The 16,041-nt window shown below is 37.7% G+C and overlaps 1 protein-coding gene across 3 annotated transcripts in view; it reads right to left on the reverse strand.

The window, feature by feature from the left end:
* The window catches only part of Akt (AKT serine/threonine protein kinase), a 151,094-nt gene that overhangs the window by 50,363 nt on the left and 84,690 nt on the right, over positions 1 to 16,041 (reverse strand). For all 3 annotated transcript variants that reach the window (XM_090375762.1, XM_090375760.1, XM_090375761.1), the window contains 2 exons: positions 4,538 to 4,649; positions 1,306 to 1,453 (listed from right to left, as the gene is read on the reverse strand). In XM_090375762.1, the coding sequence (XP_090231888.1) occupies positions 1,306 to 1,453; positions 4,538 to 4,649 (260 nt within the window). The remainder of the gene's footprint in view (positions 1 to 1,305; positions 1,454 to 4,537; positions 4,650 to 16,041) is intronic.

Here is a 16,041-nt window from a genome sequence, read left to right on the forward strand (position 1 = left end):
GAAAAATGAAGAGTTTAATTTAGAAATGCATTTAGCATTTATAGATTATGAAAAAGCATTTGATCGAGTAAACAGACGAAAACTATGGGACATATTGAGTAATAAAGGATACCCAAATCATCTTACAAAAATAATACAGAGTTTATATCAAAGAACAAAAATAGTAATAGATACAGGTAATAAATTAACAGAAGAAAGTATAATAAATCAAGGAGTTAGACAGGGATATAACTTGTCACCAATGTTGTTTAACATATATATTGAGGATATGATATGTAAATGGAAAGAAGAAATAAATACAGGTATATATTTAAATACAGAGAATAGGATTAATACACTGTTATTTGCAGATGATCAAGTAATTATTCAAGATAGTAAAGATAATTTACAAAGAGCAGTATTTAAATTAAACCAAATAACAGAAGAATATAAAGTTAAAATATGAACAATGAAAACTAGAACAATGGCTTTTAAGGGGAAAAATACGGTGAGAACAAAAATAGTTAGACAAAATATTAGAACAAGTAAACATTTTAAATATCTAGGATGTGATATAACATATGATGTCGAAGAAGATATGAACCAGAAATTGGTGAAATTTCAAAATATATGTGGAACAATAAAAGGACCCCGGGTTAAAAAAACAAGGAAAGAAACACAATTGAAATTTTACAAAGTAATGGCAATACCAACACTTCTTTATGGTTCTGAAACATGGATACGGAAACAAAGAGACATTAATAGAATACAAGCTGCAGAAATGAAATTTTTAAGATATGTTAAAGGATGTACAAAATTAAATAAAATACCAAACGTAAATATTATAAAGGAATTAAAGATTTACTCAATTAATGAAAAAATTATAGAATATAGACAAAGATGGAAAGAACATGTAGAAAGAATGGAAGATAATAGATTCCCTAAATTAGCTTACATGTATAGAGCAAAAGGAACAAGAGACAGAGGAAGATCGAAGATCTTCCTCTGTCTCTTGTTCCTTCCTCTGTCTGGGCAGACCTCTTCGAGATCGGAACAGGCAGATCGCCTAATCTAATCCGTGAAGGAAGATAAGATAAGATAGTAATAAATTAATAAAGATATAGCTGACTCACAAAATGATACAATTATGTTTTATGAGACAATACCTACAGTCCACTCAGTATGGCAGATGTATGGAACAAGCACGTGCTGGAATTTATTTGTATGACTTTTACTGTGCATCTGCAGCGAGTTCAAGTAAATTTTATTTTTAATTATTGTAATTGAGACAGAGAGAGAGAGAGAGAGAGAGAGATCACTACTTACAATTTTCCTTCCTTTGGAAATGGAAGTCCGAGTTGAAATGTTTAGCTTCCCAAAGAGATCATCATCTTTGCTATCTAACATTTCCACATCTTGGTCTTGTTCTTGCAACCTTTCAGCAACAAACTGAATGGCATGCATCCATTCTTCCCTTAAAATGTAAAAGCTTTCAGTTACTAAAATCTGTTTTCCAATACTGAATTCAAAGTGATATAACTTATACAATTTTTTTTTTGGAGGGCCACATTAATAATTCTGTTGGTTAATAATTCATTAGAAAGTACACTGCAAATGGCTGATAATAATTCTTAGTTCAACAGAGCAGAGTAGAATGAAAGAAAGATTAGAGTAGATGCCCTTGAAGGAATTAAAATAAATAAAATGTCTTTATTGCTGCTAGGTACGGTACAAGTATTAGAAATAATAATTCTCATCATGGTGACATGGCCAGGAGTTTTACAGGAAGAAAATGATACATGTGATTAAACTGGGGAAATGAATAGTTAGATGGGAAATTACAAGTTACACAAAAATTAAAACATAAAAATGAAATTATAATAAATAGGAAAATATAAAGAGAAACAGAAATGAACATCATAACATAATTTGGAAGAATTTATTCCAGTGCAACAGATGCAATCCACTAGAGGAGAATGCAACGGTATTTGTAGTTGGTAGCCATTTTCTGCAGGTTAATTCCAGGTCAGAGCAGTGCCTGAATTTTGGGGAGTGTCTGGGCAGGCAGAAAACAATTACAAAGTTTCAGACGGCTGTATTTGAGGATTAGTGTGGGGTCAGACCTCAAGGATGGAGGAGGGTGCCACTGACAGAAATCATGGATGTTTGGGACATTTATCACTCCTGTGAACATTTTTACTGTAGTCATTAAATGCCTGCTGTCAATTAACTTTGGGAGCCTGGGTACATTTAGCTGCTCAGCCATGTCAGTTGTTCTCAATTGAATCCATCTGCGATGTTTATTTGTACCCCATTTCGGGGTCCAGTATTCACATGCGAACACCAGTTTTTGAAGTGAGTAGTAGTAGTAGTAGCAGCAGCAGCAGTGGCATGTGATGCAAGAAAGCAAGTGTATGAGCTTATGCAGCTTCAGCAAAAAAAAAAAAAAAAAAAATCATACCATTCCTTCCAAATGCCTGTCCAGTTCCTCCTTAAATTTATTCAACCTATCAACTTCCACAACGACAGATGGAAGTTTCCTCAGGCAATTAACCACCCGCTGGCTAAAGGCAAATTTCCGCACATCTATTCTACATCTGTCCTTCCTCAATTTCAATTTATGACCCGTTAGGTTCGTAATCTGAACAAGTGGAAGGATCCAATCAGAATTCAGCGTGCTCAACCCATTCAAGGCCTTATACACCTCAATCAGATCACCGCACAGGTGCCTAGTCTCCAGCCACTGCAATTTGCAGAACTTAAGCCTCTCCTTGTAAGAGGATCCCTTCATTCCCCTCACCAATCTTGTTGCCGTTCTCTGTAAACGCTCAAGCAAATCTACATGCTTCCTAAAATGAGGTCTCCAGACCTGTACGCAGTACTCAAGGCGTGGCCTGACCATTGCCTTATACAGAGGGATAATCACTTCCTTTTCCCTGCTAGCAAAATTCCTATATATCAGTGACAAAACCCCATGACCTGCCCTGGCAGCCTGTCTGCATTGCTCAGAAAACTTCATATCTGACTGCACAATTACTCCCAGGTCTTTTTCATTTTCTACCACCTTAAGTGTAGTACCACACAGTTGGTACGTTTCTCTGGGGTTACTTCTACCCATATGCAGTACTTTGCATTTGTCAAGGTTAAACTTCAGTTGCCACTTCTTAGCCCATCATCTGCCCAAATTTGCTAGATCCTGTTGCAGTAGCACACTGCCATTAACAACCCTGCCAACCTTTGTATCATCTGCAAACTGACACTAAGCCTGATATACCTTCATCAATATCATTGATATGTATACAAAACAACAGTGGACCCAACACCGAACCCTGTGGGACTCCACTAATTACATTAGTCCACGATACCACCTTCTGTCTTCTCCCACTTATCCATCCTTTTATCCATTGTAGCAACTTACCCTTAATACCATTCTGCTCCAATTTGTACAATAGTCTTCCATGCGCAACAGTGTCAAAAGCTTTCCTGAAATCCAAATATATGATATCAAAATTATTTTTTGCATCCAGTTCCTTTGTAACCCCATCATAATAACCAATCAAATTTGTCAGACAAGACTTTCCCTTAACAAACACATGCTGTGTCTGAATTATTGCTGCAGCCTTGTCTAGATGATCCTGCAATGCATCTTTAACCAGTGACTCCATTATTTTACCAGGAACAGAAGTTAAACTAACTGGTCTGTAATTACTCGTGTCACCCTTCGATCCCCCTTTGTGAATTGGGGATACATTTGCACATCTCCAATCCGTGGGAATCTCCCCTGAGTCCAAGGATGCTCTCATAATTATGGCTAAGGGTTTGCTTAGTTGCTTTGCCGCCTCTTTGTCACGGGCTCGAACCCCCATCTAATCAAGAAGCATGCTACGCACTGCTGCTCCTGCCCACCTGGCTAAGGAGGCACCTCTTCTAAGTAGTGAATCTTTATTGGAGAATCTTTATTGCAACATTAGTAGACTTTCATTTATCAATGAGTGGCCTTATACTGAATATTGGAAACAAAATTAGGTGAGAAGTAAAACAAATTAGGTAATTTATAGTGTGTTACACTTCAAGCACATCTGATTATCAGTGTACCTCAGGGTTTAAAGCCTCTAACATTATGGGTAGAAGTTTGGGGAACAGGTACAAAAGTCCCTCAGAATATTCTAAAGTCCGGAAAAAAAGATTAAAGCTAATGTTCCAAATTTATATCAATGTTTCTTCAGTGGGGGGGGGAAGACTATGGAATCTGAATTTGACCTAAAACTGCCTCCCCCACCCAGATCAACAAAACTGCTGAAAATTCTCTTTTTCATCTGACTTTTCCTTATTATTAACACACCAAACCACTGAACAATACTTCCATTTGTATACAGAGAAATCAAAATTTTAAGGTGGGGGCTAGAGGGTGGGGAGTAGGCACAATTTCTATCGATCTGATTTTTAATGAATTTTGATGAAAATTTCATGAGACCTATCCACTGTGAATTGAGTTGTTACATGTGGATATGAAAACAATAAGCATTTTACATTACCTCCTCCCACCAAGACCACTAACCTTTCTTGCTCGGTATCAACATGAAAGGTGCGCTCAATTACTGTTGTCCATTGAAGTCCTCTGATGATAAATGTAAATGGTTTAGGTCGATCAGCCTTCATTAGCTGGCAACCTAAAAATTCAGGAAAAGATTTGATTATCTTATAATTGCAAGAACATAACATAATCTTCTGAAAAGTATATCAATAAAACAAATAAAATCAAATTTAGGTTTCCCTGAATATTTTAATCATGTTATTTATTAAATACGAAAATCAAGAGAAATCTTTAAAGACACTGATGAAGGTATACTAGCAGTGATATAAAATTTTGTAGATGATATCACAACTGGAGTGATTAATGACCAGTATCAAGCAGGGATCCTTCAAAATAACTTGGATAGGCTTCTAGGTTTGTTTGTTTGTTATTTGGTTTTTAGGAGCATTAGCAACTAAGGCCATATTGCTCCGGGGATATGCGGTAGTTATTCCCTGACCTTTCCGCATCCTCCGTATTTGGTGGTCACGGGTTCGAACCCTGGTCTAATCAAGAAGCGTGTGCTATGCACTGCTGCTCCTGCCCACCTGGCTACGAAGCGCCAGAGGTTTCTGGGAATGTCAGAAAAGAAAAAACTACATTTTAATGCTACAAACTGCGTTTTTTTTTTTTTGTAATTAATTAAGTTAACTGTATAACATCGGTGTAAATACACCATAGTTTACCCATAAATTTATGGGTAAACTATGGTGTATTTACACTGACATTATATAGTTAATTTCCGCCCATGGCATATTATGCCTTGTGCATTTAGTCTTCAGAAAAATTAAGTTAAAGACAGCAGAGAATATTTTACTATGCAGGATAACAAACCTCTCCACACAGTGTAGACAAGCAACAAAGAGGACCCAAGGTATCCTATCAAAAAAAAAAAAAAAAAACACTTCTTGAAAGGGTACAAAGGAGGGTGATATGGTTGGGAAAGTCAAGAAAAGGGTGCCCACAACACAAGGAAAGGCTTTGAATATGAGGGTTGCAGGGATAACTAGGCACCTTAGAGGGGAACCATATTAAGGTGAATAATGCTCTGATAGGAAGAATAAAATTAATGAAAGTGAAATTTGCATAATATAGTGATATGAGAGAGAGAGAGAGAGAGAGAGAGAGAGAGAGAGAGAATCTTTATTGCAACATTTGATTGTAACTGGTTACAAGATTAAGTGTTGCAACTTTCCCTTTACAGCCAAAAGGCCCTGCGTTTACAGATAAGGGTTTTACAAAAACATTAAATAACATAAGACATTCAAGAACAAAAACAAGATGACATTAAATGATATAGAGATAAAATGAAATGACATACATATACAATTTACAGTAGTGACTATTGTCCTCACAGTTCATGGGAGAGAGCAGCAAAAGCACTGTCAGGCTCATTTCCTGTTATGCTCACTAATTAACTCACAGGGTCTCCATTAGTAGTCGCCATTCCCTGTATGAGTTAAGGGGTTTGGCAATTGGCAGATGCAGCTGACAGTTCGCAGTCCATGGAGGGTGCTGGGCTGAGTATCCCACATCTATATTGTCGGTTGAAAACTGCAATACTCTTGAACATATCCACTGTATAAGAAGGAGCCAAAGACAAAAATCTTCCATTGATTTTAAACTTTATAGATTTCTCCAAAGCATTCGACTCTGTTAACAGGTCAAGGATGTTTGAAATATTAAAGTTGAAATATTTCAAACATATTTCAAATATTGAAATATGTTTGAAATATTTATTAAAGCAATAGCAGCACCCTACTAGGATTATTTTGCCAGAGTCCTCATTAACGGTGGAAAAAACCGAGAAATTTCCCATCACCTCAGGAGTTCTACAGGAAGACACTCTAGCTCACTTTCTCTTTATAATAACCCTAGACTATGTTTAAAACTAACAGGGGACAAATTCAGAATCAACCTAGAGGTTTCTTCAGGTCAATTTCTCTCACAGGATCTCAGTTTTGCAGACAATAACGTGCTTATTGACGACAGCATTACATCGGCACAAAAACATTGACACGTTTTGCCAAATGGTAGAAATCTTTGGACTAAAAATCAACAGCAGCAAAACAAAAGTTCTTCCTATGGGGTGCACAAAACTGGAACGTTTCCACCAAAAAACTTCCAACATCATCAATAGTTTTGGCAGTTCCTGCCTAATAACTCTTCTAGGGTACTCCTGGAGGGACCATATTCTGGTTTTCACTTTCCTACAGAATTCCTCATCTGTGAATGAAACATAAAAAAGGCACCCGGGTCAGATAGATGGAATCTATCCAGTTACATTGAAGAAAGCAGCAAGGGAAGTAAACAAACACTTAGCCATAATTATGAGAGCATCCTTAGAGTCAGAGGAGGACCCATGGACTGGAGATGAGAAAATGTATCCCCAATTCACAAAGGGGATGCAAAGGGTGACAAATAATTATAGACCTGTTAGTTAACTTTTGTTCCAGGGAAAATAACGGAGTCACTGGTTAAAGAGGTGGTTCAGGATCACCTACAAGACTGCAGTAATAGTTCAGACAGCATGGGTTTGTTAAGGGGAAGTCTTGTCTGACCAATTTGATTGGATACTACAATGTAGTCATAATTTTGATATCAGATACAGTCAGTCCTCATATAGCACGATAGTTGTGTTCCTAGAAACCCCAGTGCAATGCAAAATCGTGCAATATAAACAACAGGCCCTATGGGAAAAATAGGGTTAGGTGCCGACCACCCAAGATTGAACACACATTTGTAACCAAAACATTACCAAACACAATAAACAATCGTAATAAAATATTGCTAATGCTTTTGCTTCTATCATAAGCAAACTTGTTTTTTTGTTTAATTTTCTATCCAAACAGATGGCAGGCGTTCCATCTCTTCCAATTCTTTGTGTCTTAATCTAATGGATTTTAATTACACTTTGAGTTGTTCCTGCTATGAAAGTTGTTTTTATTTTCTCTGCATTCTTTGTAATTCTCGGTGTTGCCTCATTTAGGTCTGTAGCACGTGCAATATCACATGGTCTTCCATTTCGCTCAAAGCATTTCACAATTTCATATTTTTTCTCTGTTGACAGAGGCGGACTGGCCATAAGCCTTACCAGGGAAACCTCGGTGGGCCGGAGGCCGGTGTGATTTTAGCCATAAACCATAGTATGAGGCCACTATAAATTTTCCCGGGTAAGAATTTTTGACCCAGTCCGCCTCTGTTTATCGATATTGCTTTTCTTTTTCTCTCTGAACCTGTGGTGACTTCACCAGGACGCTTCCTTTTCACACCTTTTAAGTATTTTACTCATTTTTAGGGAATAAAGCACAATTACAAAACGAGGAGGCACATTTGATACACATAAACAAAGCTGCGTGCGTGTAGCAACTGAATTAACAACACCGTAAAGGCAGAGATACATTATTAACACCTCACATTTTACTAAAGCACATTTCTGGGGGTTAATACCATAAAACAATAAAAACAATTTCCAGTTGCGTTTCTGCTAGTGGAATCTGTTATAAACTGGTAGTAAACTCGATCTAATTGCATTTGTGATTATACCAATAGCTGGAATTGTGTTGGTTTTTATGTTATTATGGTGAAATTGTTTCCCCTTCACTGATATAAAAAACAAATACATTTTCAGAATCTTCTCTTCATTCCTATCGTGTTGCATTCAGTTGGGGTGATTCTGCGTTCGACTGCCATTTCTTGTAAACAGAAAGGCGAATCGTGCATAAGCGAATTCAGTTCGTGTTATATAAGATATCATTTCCCTATTTGTAAATCGTGTATGATCGAATTCGTGTAGTGTAAACACGCATTATACGAGGACTGACTATACTTAGATTCAGGAAAGCTTTTGATACTGTTTCACATGGAAGACTGCTGTACAGATTGGAGTGGTATGGCATTAAGGGAAAGTTGCTGCAATGGATAAAGGGATGGTTGAGTGGGAGATGGCAGAGAGTGGTAATAAACAGACACTGCTCTACGTGGCCAAATGTTATTAGTGGAGTACCCAAGTGTTCAGTGCTGGGCCAATTGTTGCTTTGTGTATTTATCAATGATATTGATGAAGGTATATCAGGCTTAATGTCCAAGTTTGTAGATGATACAAAGGTCAGCAGAATTGTTAATGACAGTATGCTACTGCGACAGGATCTAGAAAAGTTAGGCAGATGGGCTGAGAAGTGGCAACCGAAGTTTAACATTGACAAATGCAAAGTACAGTCAGTCCTCGTATAACACGTGTTTACACTACACAAATTCGATCGATTTATAAATAGGAGAACGATATCTTATATAACACGAACCGAATTCACTTATGCATGATTCGCCTTTGTGTTTACAAGAAATGGCAGTAGGACCGGAATCACCCAAACTGAACGCAACACGATAGGAATGAAGAGAAGATTCTGAAAATGTATTTTTGTTTTTTATATTAGTGAAGGGGAAACGCATTTCACCATAATAACGTAAAAACCAACACAATTCCAGCTATCGGTATAATCGCAAATGCAATTAGCTCGAGTTGACTGCCAGTTTATAACAGGTTTCACTAGCAGAAACACAACTGGAAATTGTTTTTATTGTTTTATAGTAGTAACCCCTAGGAATGTGCTTTAGTAAAATGTGAGGTATTAATAGTGTATCTCTGCCTTTATGGTATTGTTTATTCAGTTGCTACACGCACGCAGCTTTGTTTATGTGTATCAGGAGTGCCTCCTCATTTTGTAATTGTGCTTGATTCTCTAAAAATGAGTAAAATACTTAAAACGTGGGAAAAGGAAGCGTCCTGGTGAAGACACTGCAGATTCAGAGAGAAAAAGAAAAGCAATATCAAGGCTTATGGCCAGTCCGCCTCTGTCGATAGAGAAAAAATATGAAATTGTGAAACGCTTTGAGCGAAATAGAAGACCATGTGATATTGCACATGCTACAGACCTAAATGAGGCAACACCGAGAATTACAAAGAATGCAGAGAAAATAAAAACAACTTTCATAGCAGGAACAACTCAAAGTGTAATTAAAATCCATTAGATTAAGACACAAAGAATTGGAGGAGATGGAACGGCTGTTATCTGTTTGGATAGAAAATCAAATAAAAAACAAGTTTGCTTACGATAGAAGCAAAAGCATTAGCAATATTTTATTATGTAACAGTCGTAATAAAATAGTAAGTATTTTATTACGATTATTTATTGTGTTTGGTAATGTTTTGGTTACAAATGTGTGTTGAATCTTGAGTGGTCGGCGCCTAACCCTATTTTTCCCATAGGGCCTGTTGTTTATATTGTACGATTTTGCATTGCACTAGGGTTTCTAGGAACACAACTATCGTGTTATACGAGGACTGACTGTACTGCATACGGGTAGCAGTAACCCAAGAGAAATGTACCAACTGTGTGGCACTACACAATGAAAAAGCAGTAATTGTGCAGTCAGATATGAAGTTTTCTGAGCAGTGCAGATGGGTTGTCAGAGCAGGTCATGGAGTTTTGTCAATGATAAATAGGAATTTTGCTAGCAGAGACAAGGAGATGATTATCCCTTTGTATAAGGCAATGGTCAGGCCACACCTTGAGTACTGTATACAGGTCTGGAGGCCTCGTTTTAGGAAGGATGTAGAGTTGCTAGAATGAGTACAGAGAATGGCAACAAGATTGGTGAGAGGAACAAAGGGGTGCACTTATAAAGAAAGTGCTTGAGTTCTGCAAGTTGCAGCATCTGGAGACTAGACACCTGTGAGGTGATCTGATTGAGGTGTTTAAGGCCTTTGATGGTTGAGCAGGCTCAATGCTGAGGGAGTACTTCTGATTGCTTAGATTAAGAACCTGAGGTGACATAGATTCGAACTGAGGAAAGACAGTTGTAGAATAGATGTGCAGAAGTTTACCTTTAGCCAGTGGGTAGTTGATTGCTGGAACACACTTCCATCTCTTGTTGTGGAAGTTTATAGCTTAAATAAATTTAAGGCTGAACTAGAAAAACATTTGGAGTGACTAGATGGGTGAAATGGGAATTTTTTTTTTTTTCTTGGCTGTTGCTGTATAAGCTTGCTTTCTTGCATCCTATGCCTTAACTAATGCTAGATGCAAAATCAGTTTGTCTGAAACCTGAGAATGAGATCATCAACAGTCAATATCAAGTGGACAAAATTGATTTATACTCTTCCCTCTAGTGTTTACATAAGTACTTATGTAAACACTAGAGGGAAGAGTATAGTGTTTACATAAGTACTTGGTATAAGCTGAAGCAGAAGCCTGAAAAACATGAGCAGAAGCCTGAAAAACATGAGCAGAAGCCTGAAAAACAAGATGCATGGTATTTCAGAGACTGCTGGGAGCCATTGCGGTACAAGTAAACACATGGGTTGTGTTAGGGTAGCTAAGAATAGAAACTGGTGCAGGTATACTTGCGTGTACACCAATGCTAGGAGTTTAGTAAATAAATTTGATGAATTTGAGGTATTGCTCAAAACATCGAAGGCAGATATTGTTGGGATATCAGAGACGTGGTGTCACACAGATATAAGGGATGCAGAACTGCAATTTGGGGAGTACAACGTCTACAGAACGGATAGACAGGATAGGAAGGGAGGAGGGGTTATGTTATTAGTTAAGAAACACATAAAAACCAAGGAAGTGAAGCCAGTCGACATCGCTGGACAGTGCAGTGTGGAGTCACTTTGGTGTGACATAAACATTGGGAGATCAAAATTGAGAGTAGGAGTGTGCTATAGGCCTAATGACTCTGATGAGTATAAGGAACTGTACAGGGAAATAGAGTGGGCCAGTAAATCAGAGTGTCTTATAATGGGAGATTTTAATTTCCTAGATAGTGACTGGAATTTGGGGGCTGGTTACTCACACACTAGCAGGACTTTTGTGGATTTATTGGATGATTGTTTTCTACATCAGCATGTTCGGGAGGCAACTAGAGGGAGTAATACTCTTGATTTGATTATCAGCAGTGATTCTTCATGCATTAAGAATCTGCAGATAAATGAACCACTAGGTGGCAGTGATCACAGTGTGCTGAAGTGGGATTTACTCAAAGAGGTAACTACCATTGGGGTAAAGGGAAGGGTTATTGCTTCCGTAAAGGCGACTACGATGGACTGAGACAGTATTTAAATTCTATACAGTGGGACCAACTGATGATGTTACCAACAGCAAATTCAAAATGGGAAGCATTCAAAGAACTTATCTTGGAAGCTACTAGGCTTTACATACCAACTAAGAAATATTGTTCAAGGTTTAGGCCAAAATGGATGTCAGATGAACTAATGAGGCATATGGCAGAGAAGAAAAATGCATGGGATACATACAAATTAACACATGACACAGAAGCCTATGATAGATACAAGTTGATATGCAACCAAGTTACAAAGGAGGTTAGGCAGGCGAAGGCAGATTATGAGAAATCCTTGGCAAGGGATGCAAAGAAAAACAGCAAAGAGTTCTTTACTTATGTAAACTCTAGAAGGAAGGGGATGAATCAGATTGGTCCACTTGATATTGATGGGTCAAGTGTTGATGATCCTGCTCAGGTAGCTAACAAACTAAATGAATATTTTGCATCGACATTCACACATGAGGAGGTATTCAGCGTGGGGAATGCCAGAGGTGTATTCAACTCTAGCAGTAAGCTACAGAATCTTGAAATAACTGGGAGTAAAGTGGAGGAGAAACTGTTGAAGATAAACACAAGAAAGGCACCCGGGGTGGATGGGATCTATCCAGTTATATTAAAGGAGGCAGCAAAGGAAGTAAGCAAACCCTTAGCCATAATTATGAGAGCTTCCTTGGACTCAGGGGAGGTACCCATAGACTGGAGATGTGCAAATGTAAGCCCAATTCACAAAGGAGGATCAAAGGCTGACACAAGTAATTATAGACCTGTTAGTTTAACTTCGGTTCCAGGAAAATTAATGGAGGCACTGGTTAAAGAAGCACTGCAGGATCATTTAGACAAGACTTCAGTTATAGCTCAGACACAGCATGGTTTTGTTAAGGGCAGGTCTTGTCTGACCAATTTGATTGGATACTATGATGCAGTCACAAAAGAACTGGATGCAGGGAATAACTTTGATATTATATACTTGGATCTTAGAAAGGCTTTTGATACTGTTGCACATGGAAGACTGCTACACAAATTGGAGCAGTGTGACATTGGAGGCAAATTGCTGCTATGGATAAAGGGGTGGTTGAGGGGGAGAAGACAGAGTGGTAATCAATGGACACTGCTCATCGTGGACTGATGTTATTAGTGGAGTCCCTCAGGGCTCAGTGTTGGGTCCATTATTGTTTTCTGTATTTATAAATGATATTGATGATGGTATATCGGGCTTAATGTCCAAGTTTGCAGACGATACAAAGGTTGGCAGGGTTGTCAAGGACACTACTGACACTATGCTGCTGCAACAGGATCTGGAAAGGTTGAGCAGATGGGCTGAGAGGTGGCAAATGAAGTTTAACATTGATAAATGTAAAGTACTACACATGGGAAACAGCAACCCCAGAGCAACGTATCAACTCTGTGGTACTACACTGACAGTGGTAGAGAATGAAAGGGACTTGGGGGTGGTTGTGCAGGCAGATATGAAGTTCTCTGAGCAGTGCAGACGGGCTGCAAGAGTAGCTCATGGAGTATTGTCAATGATATACAGGAATTTTTCCAGCAGGGATAAGGAGGTGATTATTCCATTGTATAAGGCGATGGTCAGGCCACACCTAGAGTACTGTATACAGGTCTGGAGACCTCATTTCAAGAAGGATGTAGAGCTGCTGGAACGAGTACAGAGAAGGGCAACAAGATTAGTGAATGGAACAAAGGGGTGCTCTTACGAAGAAAGGCTTAAGTTTTGCAAATTACAGTGTCTGGAGACTAGGCACCAGCGAGGTGATCTGATAGAGGTGTATAAAGCCTTGAATGGTTTAAGCATGCTCAATGCTGATGGGATTCTTCCTCTAGCTCAGAATAATCACCTGAGAGGGCATAAATTCAAATTGAGGAAAGACAGATGTAGGATAGACGTGCGGAAATTTGCCTTTAGCCAGCGGGTGGTTGGTTGGTGGAACAGACTTCCATCCCTTGTGGTGGAGGTTGATAGCCTAAATAAGTTTAAGGCTCAGCTGGACAGGTATTTTGAACGAACAGAGGGGTGAAGTGGAGGTGGGTTTTTTTTTTTTTTTTTTTTTTTTTTGGCTGATGCTGCATAAGCTTGCTTTCTTGCATCAAATGCCTCTACTAATGCTAATGCTAATAAGCAGTGGTGAGATACAGTGAGCTCGCACGAGTCCATTGCTATTTTTTTTTTGAAAATTTGTGAGCCATTGTTGAGAAGATCATTTATTTTACAAATGAAATCCTGAATGCAATTATTGAGTATCCAGAGCCGAAACTACGGTGCGACGAGCGGGGCACCATCCCCCAGCATTCGTATTTTAATCCCTAGTTATGTATTTTATGTATTTTAAAATTGCTTCATTTTTGATTTAATTACAGTCGGAACTCTGTTTAACAAACTTCTTTATAGCGAATTTTTTTTCATTTCCCTTGGTAATTACATTTAAAATAGTTTCCGTTGAACAAAGAAAATTTCCAGGAAATGAACAGATTAGGATAGACAACTGTGTACGCATCATTCTCACCTTTGGCCTTTAGGTAATTAGAAAGTGCGGGTGAATTAAGGGTGAAAGCAATTACCGTTTCACAATGTTAGTAGTGTCCCTAAAACCTGCAGTCATATACTGAGAAGTTGCGCTCGTCAATATGCTTTCCATAGCCACTCAGAGGATTAAGCAGATTCCCGACACAGATTATAGCCTCTGGTCAACCTGTGTTGTGGTTCCCCTTTACTCCTACAAACAGGCTATGTTTTTCAGAGAAGTGAGTGATCCATGCCTTCCAGTAAATTTCTCTTGTCTATGTTTACATGGTCACAGCAACTGAATATCCATGTGATTCGGACATTGTGCACAATATTCAAAGAACTAGTGACAGACTGACAGTAGCAACGTAGAGGGGAGAGGGGTTGAGGCAACTAAAATATTACACGAACTTGGCAAAGAAGAAATTGTCAGATTTTGAAACTTCATTGAGGCTTTCACTGTGAAGGAAATGTTCTAAAATATATGGCATAGGGTAATAATTAAAAAAAAACAAAAACAACAACTGTATGAATTATATCACAAATCTCCAAAAACCCTGCGCAAATTAAGGACGATTCCTAAAGAATTTGATGCGGAAACTATAAAGATCAGTTGTGTGTTCGGGCTACGATGAACAGCTCGTTGCTTGCAGACGGCAATTGCAGGTTGAAGGAATTATCCCGCTTTGTGCAAACATTTTGAATCAGAAGTTAAATATTCGGGATTATTAAACTGACTTTTCAATGTGGAATTTCTTAACGATTTAGCATTAATGATCGACATCCTGCAGCACAGAGTAGTAAGATATCTTACTACCCTGTGTCCTGCAGGAGTTCTCTTACCTTTTAGAAGCTTTACAGAATCACTATGGTAAAAGCAGATAAATTAATTATTTGAACTATCAATGCTATTCCTAATTTGAAAAATTCCGAAGCAAATCATGGCACTTGTTGAGCATGTTGAAGTGGAAAGAATTTGAAGGAATCAAAATTGAAAGTAACAACACATTTAAAAAATTCTCTTGACAAGTTATTAAATACATTGTTTTATCCTTAAAGGATAAGTTATTAATGCAACAGAGCGATTTTAAATTAAATAATGATTCCATTTATGACGAGGAATTGAAAGAAAAATTTTAAACATATGCTACCCAGAATCATGGAATATGAAAGAACTTTTGTCTTGGTGGCCATACGGTGAAAACCGAATAAGAAATTTTTCGGTTTTCAAAGAAATTTTAAAGTTTTACGATAAAATATGAAATAAAAATTAATGATTTTAGAGGGTTATCTTTAAAATCGAGTGAAATTCCCTTTTCAATTAAGAAAGCCAGAAATATTTTTGAAACCATTGCAATTAGCAGTGATGAAGCTGAGCAAGCTTTCAGCGTAATGAATAATATTGAGTGAATGAATAAATATTGTTGACAATTAAACACGTTGCAGATTATGACATCTACATGGAAAACCATTGCTTCAGTTTGATCCAGATCGTTATGTCAAATCATCGCTCAGCTATTGAGCAAAGCAGATTGACAACAAAAAATATTAATGAAGTAAATTGTATGCGGCAATTTTTAGAATAAATTTTTCTTGAATATTTTGTGTAATTTTTTTGTTCATGTAATAAATATTGTGGAATGCTTTGTGATAGTTTTTATGTTATTTGTGATGTGGGAAATATTTCGTGTTATTTTTTTATTTGCAATATTAGAATTTTATCATGAAAAAAATGTATCCATTATATTTTCCTAGTTGTTAAAAAAAGACAAATAAAAAAGTTGCGCATGTGCCGAGCATGCGCGGTAGACAGTTTATGTGAAACAACCTTCGCGTTTCTTTTAGG

This window comes from Mastigoproctus giganteus, chromosome 6 (assembly GCF_048544385.1).
Source record: "Mastigoproctus giganteus isolate SK-2022 chromosome 6, ASM4854438v1, whole genome shotgun sequence".
Lineage (NCBI taxonomy): Eukaryota > Metazoa > Arthropoda > Arachnida > Uropygi > Thelyphonidae > Mastigoproctus > Mastigoproctus giganteus.